We start from the raw sequence: 18,671 nt of genomic DNA, 5'->3' as shown, positions 1-18,671 counted from the left end.
ACATTTCAAAATTCTTTACTAACCTTACACTTCAAAGTCCTAGTCTAATCCAAGTTTAAGTTCCATTTTTCTACAATATATAGACTTCGTTCCAGTCAATAAAATCATGTCAATATACTATGACCATTCTCCTCAATGCTTTTAGAAAGGCCTTCCCCCACATAAAATGCCTTCACGTCAATTATTACCTTCCTCGGAAATCTTCCAATCACCAAGTTCAAGTTCCTTTATCTATAAAATGGCAGTTCAGGCTGGAAGACCTCTCCACGGCTCTTAACTACAGTCAATATTATTTTTAGCCACATTGATAGATTTAAATTTTTTATTATGTCATTACTATTGCCAAGCACAGTTCTACATGGAGAACTATTCCAGATTATCAAAGCCCTTACTTTCATTTTACAACGTATAAGCATTTTTTCCTCCCACTTCCAGTGTTACTCCAAATATGGTCTGTGAACTACAACATCTGTACCAGACCCCATGAGAAATCAATATGGTACCGTGATCTAAATGATCCACATCATTACGCATACACTTTAGTTCAGTTGATTTTTCTTTTTTTCATAATAAGACTTTCTCAATGAAGGAAACAGTCAACCAACTGTGGACTGAAAACATTTGCAAAACTAAAAAATAAATTAGCTATAGCTGTACTGGACATGAGATTTTTTTTTTTCTTGTCCTTATTCCCTAAACAATATAGGATAACAAATATTTAGAAAGCATTTATATAGTATTAGGTATTAAAAGTAAACTAGAGCTGTGTGAAAGTCTACAGGAGGATGGGTATAGGTTACAGGCAATACTGTTCTGTTTTATATAAAGGAGTTGAGTATCCAGATTTCGGTATCCTCAGGAGTCCTGAAACCAAATCCAGATATCTGAAGGATGACTATACTTTCTGGAACTAGCTTCTTTCTCATAGTAAATGGGTAACAATTTACAGACTGGCTATTTGGAATAACACTACTCTAAATGATTAGCTACAGTAAGGCAGGAACCCAGGAGACATTCAATACATACCAACGGATGGTTGTATATAGGAAATAAATTCGTCTTTAAGGTACGTGTTCTGCCTGCACAGAAAACGTCAGAGGTTTTACCTGACATAGCGTGTAAGCGTGAAGACCAGTTTTCTGTCTCAGTAAGCCAGCTGCCTTCCCTGTAGGTGCTGTGAGCAACACTTCTACAGCCTTGTCTGTCTCCAGCCGATTCTGCTGAGAAAAGGTCATCCATTCTTCTGAGACATTCTGGTCTTGTTCAAAATCTTCGCAGGCTTTTTTTACTTCCTTTTCTTCCAACTGCTCTATGTGCTTAAAAAGATGGCTAACAATGGTAGTCTTCCCACAGCCCCCTTTCCCACTTATGACTGTCACAGCATTGGAGCAAATCATATCCAGAGCGGTCACCTGATCCCGGTCCAGCTGAGCTTCACTTCTGTCTGCATTCGTGTCATCGTCATGATTACGGCAAATGTCACCACGGTCCTGAGTGTCCACAACGTCCACAGAACTTTCTGAGGGCGTTTCATCAGGTGTACTATCATTCGCGGCATCATCACTCCTGGAACTCTTAGGGTTTCCGGTGTGAACAGATGCAAGCACCTGTTTGACATCGACGTGCAACCGCCATGGAGGCTTCCTGATCAGGTCACATATGGAAGAGGCGATGCCTCTTTCAGCCTGATAAAGGTCGAAAGGGAAGACACAGGCCTTCTCATACATCACCACGCCGATATCTTTCAGAAACTTCAGAGACTGCCAAGCATCATGAAATGACATCTGCTCTGACAAGGTCGAGGTTAACTCCACCTCTTTAACACACGTGTGCCCGTGCTCTCTACATATCTGCTTCAGTGTAGAATATACAATTAATGCATTCTTCTCCAAATCAGTCATCAACCGGAGAAGAGACTCACACTGACAGAATGCTTTCCAACTTGCCTCACATCGCAAAAGCTTCAATTCTCTGTAGGTTATCTTTATAAAAAGTATAAATATTTATATTACTATAATGTACAGTAAAAATGTATTTGTTATTAAGTTACTCAGTCTTAGGAAACATGCATTCCAATGAAATTCAAAGAAAAAACTACAGCACATCACTGAATTGTTTTAAATCAATGGCACTGTGATCAGAGGTCTAGGTAATTTTTTAAATTAAAATTGCATTGTATCAAAGCAATACACAGAATTTTAAAAGCCAAATTAACACTGTAAGGCTTATCATAAGAAATAGAAATCCCCTGACCTACCGTTTCCCGTGTTGTCCAAGGGCAATGCCCTCCCCAACACTTAACTATCTCTTCCTGAATTTATTTTCACACTTCTAAGTGCTATTTATATTATTCCTTAATGATCTCTCTCTCTCTCTCTCTCTGTGTGTGTGTGTGTGTGTGTACGTGTTTGTGTGTTGTGTGTGTGTGAAATTTTTTTGACAGGGTTCTGCCATGTTGCATTCCTCCTACTAAGCCCCCCAAGCAGCTGGGATCACATTAACTTTGTGTTGACCTCTGTAAGTATTGAAAGCTAATGTCTGCCTCATATTCCTGGCTTGTTTAGTCTGCTATGTCTATTACCAGTTCTACCCAAACTCTACAGCAGAGGCATGGCACTCCCTTAACCAAGATCCACTGAGCAGGTCATCTACCAGTTTCATCTCACCCTCCTTGGAGACATTCCTCTTTAGCCCTTTGTATCTTTTATGGGCTGAATCATGTGTCCATAAATTCCATAAGTCAAAGTCCTAACCCAGTTACACGGAGTGCATCTACATCTGAATAAAAGATTTTGTTTTGTGTTTGCTGTTTTGTTTTTTGTTTTTTTTTTTAAATTGGCTAAATAGCATGTGCGCTCACCAGTAGAGACAGAGAGAAAGAAAGATGGAGAGCAAAGGAAAGTGAAGAAGCACTCTCCACAGGGCATGCATCCCTCCTTCATGTCTCCTTTTGGGATTTTGGGCACTCGCACATATGCACCCAGCGTGTTTTCCAAGCCACCAGGTTCAAGACTAGAACTGCACAATCAGTTGACCATGTGGGATCCAGGTGTCTTCACCATGCCATGGGCTGGGTTGGATACAGAGCCTTTAAAGATGGAATTAAGGCTAAATAAGATCATCACCCTCATTCATGAGGTCATTAGGACCCCTAACCCAGTCTGACAGGTATCCTTTAAAAAAGATGAGATTAGGACACAGGCAGCCACAGAAGACCATGAGATAACACAGGGAGAGGACAAACCATCTACAAGCCGGGGAGAAGAGCCTTACAAGAAATCAGCCCTACCAACACCCTGATCTCAGACTAGAAACCTCCACAACTGAGACAACAGATAGCTGGCCTGTAAGCCACCAGCGAGTGGTATTTGTTACAGCAGCCCTAGCCAGCTAATACAGTAATCCCCCCGTATCCCTGCTTCTCCTTCCCATGGTTTCAGATGGCTGCAGTTTCACAGTGAATCACAGTCTGAAAACATTAAATAGAAAAATGCAAAAATAAATAATTCATATACATTTTAAATCATGTGCCATTATGGGTAGCATGATGAAATTTTACACTGGGACATGAAGCATTCCTCTGTCTGGCATATCCATTATTACTAGCATATACTATTAAATAGTACATTATTTATTAGCATATTTAAATATTAAAGCACATTATTAAATAGTATCCACTATTTTATTACTTGTTATTGTCGTTAATCTCTTTTAAGTTTCTAATTCATTAATTAAACTTTATCATAGGTAGGTATGCATAGAGTCTAATGACACCCACAGTTTCAGGACCCCTGTAGATAAGGAGGCCTACTTGCAATATCTGGACGGTGGGGTACATGCTGAATGGTAGAGTCTCACAGTGCTGCGATCAGATTTAAACTCCTCAAGAATGATTCTTCTCTGAAAACAGTGACTACACAGAAGGAAAAAACTTCCAAAAAAAAAGAAAAACGTCCACATACTGCCATGGAGTGGATGCAGGTAAAAGGAGACGGACCTTTACTGAAAAACCTGAGTCCCAACAGACAAGCCCTGCCTTATCCTCACTGGGTATCCCAAGTCTATAATCTCCCCACTGAATGTTAAAAAGGCAAACCTCTATTCTCTTACTAAGGAAGGAAGCAGTAATCACTTAATCCCCCAATGGGGAGAGAATCTGAGACAGCTTCTTACACACAGGTTCCCACTTAATCCAAGAGGTGGGAAATGAAGCAGCCGAGAGATAATGCTTTAATTTTTTTTAAGAGGAGGTAGAGACAGAGGGATAGAGGAGGGAGAGAAAAACACTGACCCTAGGATCCTTATAGACATACCCTCAGACTCCACTGACCACAAAGAAGAATGCAAGGTCTGCTCTCTACCAGGAAGATGGCGAGCTCCATGAGGACAAGGCTGATCATATCTCCATCCTACATTGATAAGGTCTCAATAAATGTTCTCTGAATTGCATTTACTAACACAATGTATATTTTCAGTAATATTTCATATAACTATTCCTGAAATGTGAATATACATAATTCTTAGTACTCTAAAGTTCTTTTCTATATATGTTTAGCAAGAAGGTTAGATTTTACAGGTTTTGTAGTTTACAAAAAGGTAAACTATCATTATCTATTTCTTACATGTCATTGCTCATACTCCCTTCTCCACTGAATATATATATATACACACACACACACACACACACACACATATATATACATATATAATAATCTGATGTTCTAAAATGTCATCTATCAAAGTATACTGAATTTACAGACATTTTATATGAGGAACAAATTCATTATTACATTATTTTTCTGAGAGTCTGTCAACATTTTTAGGATCCAAAAATTATTCCAGAATTTCTTTTACTGTATTTGCATTTGGAAAACCATGTTATGACCAAGTACTATCAAGATTTAAGAATTGAGGCCAGCAGGTGGCATAGTGCTTAAAGCACTAGACTCCCACACAGTCAACCCCGGTTCAAGTCCTGGGCCTGGCAACTTGAAAATTATGCTGAGAGCATGTGCGTGTGTGCCCAAAATCTCAGGAGAATAAAGGAGAAGGGATTGCAGTGTGGCCATCCCTGCTTAAGAGTGAGGGATGCTTCCCATTTTCCCTCTTGCTGTCTGTCTCTGTCTCCTCTCTGGCAAGTGTACGTACCCTATGGCAAAAATCTCCAAAAAAAAAAGATTAAAACATCACATTTTGTTTCAAACAATACTAGAGTCTCAGAGTACCACTTGACTACTCTTGGTCTCTAATAATAAGAACAGAAATAGATTAATTTGTAAATGATGTTACTGTATCAAAATAAAAATAACACCCAAATGATACAATAACATAAAAATGTTACAATAACCTGAAATGATGTTATAGTATAAAAATCAATTACAAGTCAGGACCAATAAATGGCATAATGGTTACATTGATGGACTCCCACATGACTGATCAGGGTTCAAGTCCCAGACCAGGAAGCCTGAAACTCACACCAAGTGTGTGTGCGTGTGTGTGTGTGTGTGTGTGTGCATGTGCACGCCCAAGATCCCCGGAGGAGAATGGAGAAGAAGGGATTGTGGCATTTTTGCTTTCTGTCTCTTTGTCTCTCTGTCTTTCTAGTGAATGCAAGTACCTATACTAAAAATCTCTCAAAAGGAAAAAAAACAAGCAATTGAAGGTTGTTCTGTGGCCTAGTAGTTAAGAAAACTAACACAGCCAACCGTACAGTTGGAGTCCTGGACCCAGAGATTTGACAAACATGCCAAGCATATATGAGCGCATGCCTGAAATCCTGACAGGGTGGAAAAGTGGAGAAAAGGACTGCAGTGTGACAACACCCTGCTGAGGGAGTGCTATCTTCCCCTCCTTCTCACTGTGTCTCTCCCTGGTTAGCACACAGACTCTCTGCCAAATTTTCTTAAAAAATTCATTGATATTGTGAAGTATCAGATGAATAATGAAAGTTCACAGTAGCTCAAAGTGGAAAGTGAGACACAGAGCTGCTTGGCAGAATGGCCATGCCAAACACCTAAGGACTATTGTCTTCGAGGAGATCTATGTTCAAGTTGCAAATGACAATTTAGTAACAAGAGAACATGTTTCATTAAATGATATATTTAAATTAATATTGAACATTAAATATTAACAATTTCGTTATTTTGTTTTTCATGTAAAGTTACAGACTATAGGTGCATAAGAGCTGTGGTGTGTGAAGTTTATGTTTAGTTGTAACATTTGAAGAAAAATAAATCAACGATGGGGTCCAAACAGAACTTTTTCCTTTGAAAGAAATGCAAAAACTGCCAAATTTTAGAAACCTTCCTCATACAAGATTACTAAATGCTGAACAAAGGCCTACTTACTTTACTAAATCCAAGTTTCCATGGATGCGTACCTAAAATCTCTTCTATCTCTTCCAACAGCTCGTAAGAACCTGAGCTGATAAGCCATTTAAAGTGTCGCGGCAGGAGAACTGGGAGGAATTCCATAATTTTTGGAAACTTCAAAGCTGTCATTACATTTATAAATGGAACTATAAGATATCAAAAAAGAACAAATTAAAACACACGAGTAACCCTAGAGAATTGATTTAAAAAACTTTCTCATTTAGCACAACTAGTTCAAAAAATCCAAATCAAAGAGAAATGAATCAATTTATTTTGGCAGTTAGGAAAATTGATCATATTTTGGTATAATTTTTACGATGTTTAACACCAAAATTTATGCTAAATGCTTAGAAAACTACTCCGCAGCTTTTTCTTTATGCATGTAATATAACCAGTAAAATAGTTTTGACTTGGGCTGGCTCCACGGTCTGGTTGTTGGGGGAGCCGGATCCCACGTGGCCAATCATAGTTAGTCCTAGCCCCTAGCGGCTTAAGGAGCATGTCAGCAGCATATGCAAGCATGCCTAGGGTCCCAACAAGGTGGAGAGATAGAGAAGGGACTGAGGCATGACCACACCCCATTGAGGCGTACTTTCTCCTTCCTTCTTTGTTTTTCTGTCACTCCCTGCTGAGCTCAGCATGCAGCCTCTGCTAATTAAAAAAATTATATATATATATATATACACTTTTTTTTTTTTTTAAAGTTTTGAGGGACCAGCAGATGTTGTAATGGTTTCGTCACTGGACTCCCACGTAGTCAACCATGGTTTGAGTCCTGGACCTGGAGGATTAAAACTCACACCAGGCACACGTCCATGTGTGTCCAAGATTCCAAGAGAAGAGTGGAGGGGAAGGGACTGCAACGTGGCTATCCCTCCGGGCAGTGATTACTCTCTTTCTGTCTCTCTGCCTCTCCAGTGAGCACACGTGCTGTATAGAAAAAAAAACTCTCCAAAAAAAAAAAAAAAGTTTTGACTCAGAAGATAAATTTAAAGTTACACATAAAAAATATTGTTCACATAATTGCACTCATGATTCTTTGTCACTGAAGTAAATCACTGATGTACCATTGATTTCAAATTTGATATAACTAAAAATGAAGTATCCCATATATATGGATCTCTCATACCAAATCATACTAAAACTATGTTTCAGGGCCAGCAAATGGTATAGTGATTAAGGCACTGGACTCCCACATCGTTGACCATGGTTTAAGTCCAGATCAGCAGCTCAAAATGCACACCGGGCACGAGTGTGTGCATGCCCAAAATCCCAGAAGGGAATGCAGCATGGCCACCCCTTCAAGGGGTGATGTCTCACTTTCCTTCTCTCTGTTGCTCCAATGAGCATACACACCCTATAACAAAGCTCTCTCTCAAAAACAATAATGTTTTAAATCTTTTCAAAATAAATTACATATATCCTTGCCTTTGCCCTCTGCCTTCTTAACTAAAACAATTAATAACTTTTTCTTAAAGACTCAGGTAATCTCTGTGAAAACAAAATTTAGAGAAGTAGACCAAATCACAAGTTTAGAACTTAACAGGAACTAAATGACCTGAAAGGTCATCTCACACAACCCATTACAGACGAAGAACCTGAAATGCCAATGACATACTCTAAAAGTCACATAAACACATTTTCCTCAAACTGATTTTTAACCAGCATACTGTGCCAAGATATAAAAATGGTCTTTTTTTTTTTTTTTAATAAGGAGACAGATTTTTGGAGGCAGCAGGTGGCGTGGTGGTTAAAGCACTGGACATTCCCACATGGCCGACCACGTTTCAAGTCCCGGACCCGGTAGCTTGCTTTCTCACTTTCCTTCTCTCCATATGTCTGTCTTGCTCTGGTCAAATTAAAATAAAAATGAATGAATAAATAAAATTAAATAAATAATTATTTTTTAAAAAGAGAGAGATTTTTGCTAGAAAGTGTGTGCTCTTGCCAGAGAGACAGAATCAGAAAGCAAGAAATCACCATCCAGCAGAGATTACCATACGGCAATCCCTTCTCCACTGTCATCTTGGGATCAAGCACACACACATGCCCGGCATGAGTTTTAAGCCACCAGGTCTGGGACTCAAACAGCAGTCAACTACACGGGAGTCCAACGACACCATTATTGCCACTGCTGGTCACCATAGTAGTAATATTTTAAACACTCCAGTCATCAAGTATCTCATTTACACTAAAACTCGATGATAAAATCACTTACTTGTGTTTTCCAGAGGAAGACTCAGCTCATCATCTGAAGACTCTTCCTGCTCATTCTGTGAAGACTGCTTTTGATCTTTCTTTCTTTTCTCCTTATAAAAAGTCCTTAATGTTTCCCTAAGATTTTCAAAGTTTAGGTCTTTATAGCTTGATACATGGGTAAACCATGCTAAAAATTCATTTATATCATGACTGGGGACGCGACATTCTTTAAGAAAGAGGAGGCAGGTATGTTTTTGATTTGGTGGTGACATGTCAGACTGTAAAAAGTAAGAGGGGAATCCTTGAACTTGATAGCTCCTTTGTCCCAGAGGCTTCACTTGCACCTTCACGCGCCACCAAGGAGCCACTATTGGAAAACGTCCAAACACCTCACATTGCTCTTGAGTGTCTTCATCAGAAATTAACACTATATAAAAAAAAAAAAAGTTAACCTAGGAAATTTAATAGAAACCTTGGACACCAATGTTTTGTCAAACCCACCAATCCCTTTCATTCTTCCAGAGCTCACTGGATGTCTGTAAGAGTGCCTATAACATTTTCTTCTGTTTGCCTGTTTATGCATCCCCTCTGCTATATGCTAAGCTCTCAACACAGGACATTTCAATTGAGTTTGTATTCCGAAAGGTTAGCCCAGCTCCAGTAAGTGTCCGCTGTTCCGCTTCTAAAGCCAGTCCTCTTTCTTCTACTCTGACCTCAGCCAAGACTAGCCTTCATGTAGTTTCTATAAAAACTGCTATACTCATGCTAGGAAAAGCCATTTTGCAAGCTGTAAAAATATACAGTGATTAAATGAAATTTTAAAAGGAGAGAAATAGGGTGTTTGAAGATATAATAGTAGCGAGGACAACAATAGATGCCAGAGACTGTATAGGAAGGTGGTGATGAGCAGGCGGTGGGTGGCAGGGGCTCAGGACAAAAACACGGAACAGACACAAGAATGGAAAGTCACCTGTTGAGGATGACGTATATGGTAGTATCTTTGATTTGACTGACATGCAAGCTTTGAAAACCATATCGTATGTTATAAATACGTGCAATGACTAGATGTAAATAAATCGTACAATAAATAGTATTAAAAATAAATAAAGACTATCTAGTAAAGAAAAAAAACTACCATGGTCTGTCCACCACAGGGCCCTTGCACAGGCTGTTCATCTGCCTTAAATGTTCTCCTTGGTGTGACCCCCCCCCCCATGGCAGGTGCTTTCTCAGTCTCCCTCTCTATCCTGTGAGTACAAACCTCAGCAGAATTCTTTAAAATCAAATTACCCTCCTACCTATAGACCTCAGTTTAGCTATCGCTTAGGAAAGCCTCACAAAGGACTATGTAGGAATCCTTCTAGGCACTATTACAATTACTTCTGTGATTAAAGAATGTCTGTTAAATTCACTGGAGGGTAAGCTCCAGTAAAGACAGCGCCGTCCTCATTTCATCTCTCAGGAATACTCCAGCACCAACCACCCTGCCTGTAACATTAAGATAGCCAGTCGATAATACTTTGGAATGAAAGATTAAGCCTTCCACAAATGCTTGAAACATTTGTCTAAACCTGCGCTGTCCACCTCCATGTGGTTATTTAAATTAAAAGTAAACCTAAAATTCAGCTACGCGGCTGCATTGGCTGCACTTTGCCTCTAAAGAGCCCCTTGTAGACAGTGGCTGCTGACAGGAGGGACTGCCACCATCACAGAAAGGTCTCCTGAGCTGGTCCACACGGTAAAATACTTGGAAATATCATCAGTTACGGTGTACGCGTAACAGGTATGGTTTATACCACAGGAAACAAAGTTAACACGAATTCCAAGATTATTAACACAAGGCTAAGCAGTGCGCCGAGGTGTTCCTTCAGTTTTGTTTTGTTCCTCGACTGAGTTGCAGAAAACGTACTGGACTGCGGGTAGGAGGGGTAAGACACCAAAGTTCTGATTCTGTATGGGAATCTAGGTCGACATCCACTCTACTCAACGGTAAAACTACCTTAAAGAACAGGCGACATCAAACAAAACGAGGTACGCGGAGCGCAAGCTTTATGCATACTATGAAGTCACTGTTTTATCCCCTGCCGGGTGAAGGAGCAGCACCGCCAGCCCAAATGCAGACCCGTTAGCGGCGACCCGCGCCCGGCTCTGGGCAACCTCATCCCCTCCCGGGCAGGGGCTCCTACCACGGAGGCGCCCGGGGAGGCTGCCAGCCCTTACGGCCCCACTGCAGAGCTCCTCGGCGTCGACAAACGCTGCGTCGTCATCCTCCTCCGCATCTACATAGTCGCAGTCTTCCTCCACCAGGTCCTTGGGCGGGAGCAGCAGGCCGTGCAGCTGGCGGAGACCCACCGCCATACCCTCCGACAGCGGGATCCCCCCCCAGCTCCAGAATGCCCGGCCGGGGCGCTGAGCCAGGATCAGCCAATCAGCTCCGCCACGGCAAGACCGTCCTCTTCCGGGAACGCCCACGGGGCGGGGCGACGGTGAAGCTCCGCCCTACGTTTCCGCGGTAGATGGGGGTGAAAGGGAAAGGCCAGAACGACGGGAACGAAGGCGGGGAAAAGACCTAGGGGCGGGGTAGTGGGCGGGGCCACGGGCGGGGCCACACCTGCGCCCGCACCCTGTAGTTAGGATCCCGGAAGCTTTCGGACCGTACTATGGCTGGAGAGATGATGGTGTGGCTGGAATCTGCAGAACCGCTAGCGCAGGGCATTTGCTGCTTAAAGAGAAAAGCTGGAAAGGACTAGGTCCACCGAGCCTAGAGAACCCGAAAAAACGAGCCCTCCCAACTCCGGCAAAACGAAAGCATAGTTTTTGCTTCCAACCGTTGAGCACCATCCAAAACACAGAACAAGGAATCTCGGATTGCGGAGACTCCGGGGTAACTGCTTTGGGGTCGCACAGGAGGAGCAGAGTTTCTGTCATTTAACGGCGGTTATTCAAGGTGCAGAATTCTGCGCCCCCTTCCAGGTCTACTAAATCGGAATCTAGACCTGGAACACACTATTGAGTCTTATTATTATTACTTAAGCTTTATTAAGATATCATTGAAATACAATAACCGTACATATTCAAAGTGTACAAGGTGATACATTTTAGCGTATGAATAGGTCCAAAAACCGTCACCATCGTCAAGACATGAACATATCCATCACCTCCGAAAGTCTCCTTGTGTCTCTGTAATCCGTCCCACCCACTCTCTTGCACCTGCACCTACCCAATAAGGCAAGCTCTAACCTTTCTTAGAGATTACTTTGTTTTTCCTAGTTTTTATTTATGAAATTATACAATATATCGTCTTCTAAGTCTGGATTCTTCAACAGAACTTGATTATTTTGACATTCACTCATTGTTGCTGTGTGTAGTAGTATTTTCACTGTTCAGTAGTTTTTCATGGTGAGGATATACATAATTTATCAGTTCACCTACTGATGATATTTGGTTTCAAGTATGGGGCTTTAAAAACTACAGCTGTTGTTAACCCTAAGGTATGCACATAAGCTTTTGTTTCTCTTGTGTAAATATAGTGTTCTTATAGTTCAGAATTGTGTCTTTGTAATGCAGATCCCAAGAGGGTACATTCTAATGCTCAACCAGGTTTGAAAATCATAGGATTAGATGACACACAAAAATTACTATGGTCTTCTCTTCTGTGAGTACACCTGGCCTCCCAAACTTCCAGTTGGGCTGCTACCTGCTAACAGTGGGACAAAGACAAAGACAATCTTTGCAACCCAGAGTTCAGACAAGGTGGGGAGGAGGAGAAAGGAAGTGGTTTTAAAATGCTCCGGCGGCACGCAGGACCCGAGGGGAACTGGCACTGTGGCGGTTGGTGGATTGTGCCAGGCGGCCTCCGCCTTTCCGCTGTCAGCTGCGGTCCAGCTCTGCCCGGGGGCGGCCTGGCGCGGCTCTCTGACTGCAGCGTCAGCGTGTTCTGATGCCATCTCGTACCACCCTGGCTACTGGAATCCCCAGCAGTCAAGAGAAATACTCAGCGCTCTCCAGCACAGACGATGGCTATGTCCACCTTCAGTTGAAGAAAAGCCCGCCTAGGATCCCTTACAAGGCCGCTGCGCTTGCCACGGTGCTGTTTTTTATTGGGCTGTTTCTCACTATCAGGTTCCCTCCAGCTGTCGGGCTATATTAGTCGGGAGGGGGGAAGGACCAGGCTGTTCTGGTGTTCCTGCTGGGGTTTTACCACCTGCGCAGGGCCTACGGATCCTAAGGCTACCAGGGTTACTCCTAGGACTCCACTCCTGCCTGATGGCTCGCACACCCATCTCAGCCCTGAGGACGATAGTCACAGTGGAACTGCTCCCAGCTTTGAAATACTGAGCAGAAACTATGGTTAAGGACTAAGAAACTCTTAGTTTGCAGATGTTTAAGGGTAGCCGGATCCAGGGGACCCATCATCCCAAAGATGTTAACTGAGCTTACAGTTAGCTCGTTGACACTGTTGTTCTTCATCTGGCCCCGGCAAAGGCTCCTGACGAGTTTCCCCACATGAGTATGTACCCCGGAAGAACGAGAGCGTTCACGGCCTGGGGAAAAGGGGGAAGTAATTCTGCAGTGGAAAGTGGGGCAAAGTGGGGCTGCCAACACCCTGTTAGATTTGAGAGTTTCTTTTAAATAATTTTCATTGTCAGTTTGTTCTTGTAGCAAATGGAATAATCCGTGTATCTACTTTCTTATTATCAAGTAATTTATTTTTCCAGTACCTAAGTGTCTCATCCCCTATTTTACCTCTTTCTTCATGTTGTAATGGAAGACCCCAGTAACATCAAATATCAGCGTAGGTCCATCTGTAATATTTTTTTACTTGCTTTCTTACTGCAACCAAGAATTTTTAAGACTGCAGACCAAGGTTTCAAAATGTAAACACTTTCTCTGTTTACCAACCCTCGGCCAGCTGTTTTGGTTCATTGGTGGTTTGGCCAGTGTATGGGTTGGGTCGTTCCATCCTTTGTAGATAATGTTCTGTATATCAGGCCTTCAAAGACGGCACTTTCTTGGCTAATGAAAAAAAAATGTAAATAAATGGTTATTACTGAAGAGCTTGTAACCTTGTTGCTAGCACCTTGTTAAGGTGGTGTCTTTCTGCTTAAGATCACAAGACTCAGCCTGTATCGCTAGAGGACCTGACTGTCTTAAGATTCTATTCCTAGCTTGCAAAAAGTAATGTGTATTCAAGAAAATTAAAATACCAAATCCACCGGGCGCGTGTGCGTGTGTGCCCAAGATCTCGAGAGGAGAATGGAGGAGAAGGGATTGCGGCGTGGCCATGCCCTCTGGGGGGTGATTTCTCGCTTTCTGTCTCTATGTCTCTCCCTGTCTGTCTGGCGAGTGCACGTGCCCTATAGCGAAAACCTCTCAAAAAAAAAAAAAATCCAAATCATAGACTTAAACATATTTTGGAAAAATAAAATTATTCTGGAGGGCCCAATAGGTGGTATGGAGGTTAAGGCTCTGATTGTGGTACTCACGCTAGGCACATGGGCTTGTGTGCCCAAAGTCCCACGAGGAGAATGGAAAAGGTATTGCTGCACAGCCATCCGCCCTGGGGGGATTTCTCACTTTCCCTCTGTCTCTCTCTAGGGAGTGCATGTGCCCAAAAGCAAAAACCTAAAGAAAAAAAAAGAAAGAAATTATTCTGGAGCTATGGTTCTCTTGTTAGGGATAGTATTTGAAAATCATGGCATTCTTTAAACAATATCACAATATATTACTATATTATTATATTGATACTTTTTAATTATGTAATTACTCTATTAATATGTCCAAAATAACTACGCATATGCTGTTCGCTAAATGCAAAATCTTCTGATACTAGATGCTAATATAAACAAAAGCCAGCACCAAAGATTTAAGAAAATTTTATTTAAAAAATGCTAAAATTGATTTTGTTCTTTTGGGTACAGCTCTATAGATGTCCATCCACCTTTTTGTGCTTTAAAAAAAAAAAATCTTCCTTGCAGCTGACAAACTGTTTCCAAGGGTTGTTTATAAGAGGTTGAATAATCTTTTCTCACCACTCTCAGGGCTAATGTTTCCATCACAACATTGTATCTGTCTGCAAATGTCACATTTCCTGTACTCTTTGTTGCTAAATCCAGTGCCTAGTCTTAGCCTTTGTTTTACCTGACTTCTTCACAGTATCCTAAATGGATTACTGTATCCTTTTTGTATCATTGTGCTTTTGTGACTTGTCTTCTTGGATTTCTCTCCCTCTCCGGCCACTATTGCTTTCTTGGACTGCAATGTCTTGTCCACTGGCATTCCTCAGGTTTCTGCCCTAAGTATTTTCTTACTCTATGATCCTTCCATCAGTCATTCTTCACATACTCTATTGCCTACATTGCTAATGGCTCCTAATATGATCCCTCTAGATCTGTGCAAACCATTTCTTATTACAATAGATATCACTCCATGATGCCCTTTGGATTCTTCAGACTCAAAGGTATCCAAACTGAAACTTCTCTATTGCCCAAATATTGGATACTTATGTGTACAGCTGTAAGCTATACATCCTGTTACCAACAGGATGACTTCCAAGCAAAACTCACTTCATAGAAACCTTTCTCATTCTTTCTAAAAATAGCTGAATAAGTAGTTTCCAAGACATTATATTAAATAAGAAAAGACAAGCCATAAGACAAAGCATATAGTTTTATTTACATGTCTGTATTTGTGTGTGTGTGTGTGTGTGTGTGTGTATTGCAAGAGAGAGAAAGAGAGAGAGAGAGAGAAAGAGGAAAGAAATGAGCAAGCCTAAGAATAGTAAACCAAAAATTAATGAAAATAGTTTCCTATAGAGAAGATACAACAGGACAGAGATGGCAGGGGTGGAACAAGATGTCTGTGTTGTTATTCTGAACGATGTAAACATTTTTACATATTCACAGGTAGATAAATAAAAAAACACCTGAAATTGAATACAAACAGAAACAAATGAATTTACAAATGTATAATATAATTTTCAAGGAAAAATATGTATTTCAAGTTACTTTTGCATACTCTGAATGAATACTTTAAGTTACTGTAACTATACACTCTTAAGTTATACTCATAAGACAAAAGATCTATAAAGTAATCTTAAACTTTACTTTCCATTGTTCATTAGCTATAATACTATTAACATAATTTTGAAATTATGTACCATAAGATAAAACAAATAAACAAATATATTCATGTTTTATTAAACAAAGGTTTTTCCATATATTTACATGAAAAGAAAGACAAACAAAAAAGTTAGGGAAAACTTCTACAGTATTAAATTCAAATTGGAAAAATCAACATAAGCTTGTGATTTCTTAAAATATATTTTCTGGGCCCAGCAGGCAGTGTGGAGGTTAAGGCACTTGATCTCACATGGCCAATTGTGTGGTTTGAGTCAAACCCAGCAGCCTGAAAAATCACACCGGGGGCATGTGTGTGTGTGTGTGTGTGTGCCTAAAATCCTGAGAAAAGAATGGAGGAGAAGGGATGGCCATCTCCTTGGGGGTGATTTTTCACTTTCCTTCTCTCTCTCTCTCTCTCTCTCTCCTCTCTCTCTCTCTCTCTGTCTCTTTCTCTCTCTCTCTCCCCCCTCTCTGTGTCTCTCTCTGGCAAGCATACATGCCCTCTAGCCAAAACTAAATATTGGGTGGCTGGAAAGGTCATGATGTTATTTTTCTGTTTTTCTATGCAAAACTGTGTCATTACTTTTCCAATGACCCAGTATATAGATATTTTCTGGCTCTAGCTACCAAAAGGGCCTGAAAATAATGACACCCTAGTAACTGATCAGAGCTACCACCCTAATTGTGGTATGGGGATTTTATTTCTTATTAAAATAATTGGAGAATTCTTGAGAAATGTCTGATCCCTTTCTAGGACAAGGAATGTAGAAGGTAGACCTAGAAATTCTTATCTAAAAAAGGATAAAGTACTCAAAACCAGAAGAGGTCATGATTTAAAAAAAAAAAAAAAGATTCAGAAGCTAGCTTGAAGGACCTCCCACTTGTCAAATTTAGGGAAATCTGAATATCAAAAAGATTACTACACTTAACTACACTGAGTAAATAAAAATCGATATGTTCATTTTTATACTCATGAATAATTAAATAAATAAAAGAGATGAAAGGAAACAAAGAAAAGGATTCCAGGTAAGTAATTTGGAAAGGAGGCTGACTGGTGGCTTGAAAATCACACCGGGTAGCATGCCCAAAATGTTGAGAAAAGAATGAAGGAGAAGGGGTTATGGTGTGGCCATCATCCTGAGGGGTGATTTCTCACTTTTCCTCTTTCTGTCTCCAGCATGCTTTATGGCAAAACCTTAAAAAAAAAAAAAAAAAAAAGTAAAATGAAAAAGAAATTGGATAAATAATTCTACGGGTAGAAAAGCCATTTTGCTACTTCCAATATAATAGCTATTGCAATCAAGGATCACCAAAAGAAAATAACCATTAAATGAAAATTCTTTGGGGACCTGATAGTGTTATGGCAGTGAGAGATTACAAATTGAAAAGGGAACATATACCTAAACGATGATGTTTGTCAGTCAGCTCTTAATCAACTGATCAAACTTACTGTCGTCACTAATATAATCAAGGCTCTAGACTAGCATCATTCAACAGAACCATGAAAGGGCTTCAAAAGTTCATGGGAAAATACAATTACAGTATGAGTTTATTTTGGTATAAAAAATTTCAAAATCTATGCATAGTTTTTTGTCATTTATATTTTTCATTAACTTTTGGAATACTCTTTGTGTAATGTGAACCACGTTTATAATTGAAAGTTTCTAGCTGCCAAGTTAAGAAAAGAAACAGGTGACACTGTAGTGATGCATGTTATTTAATCCAACATATCTAAGATATTACTTCAACATATAATATAAAAATGACTCATGAAATATGTGTACTTTCTTTTTCCTCCTGTCTTTGAGATCAGGAGTGTATTTTATGAGGACTGCACACTTGCCTTTGAGCGGGTCACGTTTCGCGTGCTCGGTAGCTGTGTGTGGCTGCCATCGTATTGGACTGCACAGTTGTGGACTGACTTTTTGATGTGCGCCAAGTTCAAAGAACTGGGTACCAAGCTAATGATATCATGAGAAAACACGAGGATTCAGAACAGAGGTCAGAAAATATTTTTGCAAAAAGGCAAATACTAAAATACTTCAGACTTTATAAGTCATGTGTGGTGTCCATAATCTCATTCTCTTATTCCCCACTTTCTCCCTCCTTCTTCTTACGTCCCCTTAAAAAATCTAAAACCTACTCGCTGCCCTAGAATTGTACAAATACAGGCCATAGTTTTTTTCCCTACACTCCTTCTAGAATAAGGACATCTACAGGACAACTGACCTGGATTTTCACAGAGTTTGGAACTGGGCACCGTGGCATGAGCCTGTAAACTCAGCTACTCAGGAGACCAAGGCAGGAGGTTCACAAGTTCAAGGCCAGCCTTGGCAAACTAGTCAGGCTCTGTAAATAAATAAAGAACCAACACAGAGGGTACATGGACTGTGATACAGCAGTAAAATGCAATGCTTTGGGGAGCTGACCCACGTGGGAAGGTGCTGGTTAATATCTGGAGGCCTTCCTGAGTACAGCAGGTACACTCATGTCTATGATGAGGCTGGCTAAAACCGGGGTAGATCGCAGTGCCAAGACACTGTTAGAGATGCTGTCTGTCATTCATAACAGAAATTCATAATTGGGAGCCAGCAAGTGGTGTAATGATTGTGGTGCTGGGTTCCCACATGGTTGACCACAGTTCAAGTCCCAGACCAGTAGGACTATACTTCTTCGTCTATTTAAAGTTTGACATAGTTGGGGCCAGCAGGTGGCGTGGTGGTTAAAGGTGCTGGACTCCCACATGGCCGACTATGGTTTGAGTCCCCAGCCTCGTGGCGTGATTTCTCACTTTCCCTCTCTCTGTCTCTCTCTGATCAAGAACTGAAAAATAATGACCATAATAATAAATTAAGTTAAATAAAATATTTTTTAAAAAAATTTCGACATAGTCATGTGACATGCTTTGGCCAGTAAATATGAACACTATGTCATTTCAGGAAGCATTGAATTGTGGGTGTTGATTCTCTACCCCCAGTCA

At 40.7% G+C, this 18,671-nt stretch overlaps 1 protein-coding gene and 1 pseudogene across 1 annotated transcript in view; one reads left to right on the top strand and one right to left on the bottom strand.

Moving 5' to 3' along the window:
* HELB (DNA helicase B) overlaps positions 1–10,928 on the bottom strand; it is a 39,267-nt gene extending 28,339 nt beyond the window's left edge. Inside the window, exons 1-4 of the mRNA XM_006147295.3 lie at positions 10,757–10,928; positions 8,590–8,997; positions 6,348–6,517; positions 1,107–1,982 (exon numbers count right to left, since the gene is read on the bottom strand). Of these exons, the coding sequence (XP_006147357.1) occupies positions 1,107–1,982; positions 6,348–6,517; positions 8,590–8,997; positions 10,757–10,928 (1,626 nt within the window). The remainder of the gene's footprint in view (positions 1–1,106; positions 1,983–6,347; positions 6,518–8,589; positions 8,998–10,756) is intronic.
* A 1,228-nt stretch (positions 10,929–12,156) lies between these two features.
* On the top strand, positions 12,157–13,717 carry LOC114007607 (transmembrane protein 230 pseudogene; annotated as a pseudogene).
* The last annotated feature ends 4,954 nt before the right edge of the window (positions 13,718–18,671 follow it).

This window comes from Tupaia chinensis, unplaced genomic scaffold (genome assembly GCF_000334495.1).
Source record: "Tupaia chinensis unplaced genomic scaffold, TupChi_1.0 Scaffold000208_1, whole genome shotgun sequence".
Lineage (NCBI taxonomy): Eukaryota > Metazoa > Chordata > Mammalia > Scandentia > Tupaiidae > Tupaia > Tupaia belangeri.
Note: the sequence above shows the minus strand (reverse complement) of the source record. Positions and strands in the feature narration are given on the sequence as shown.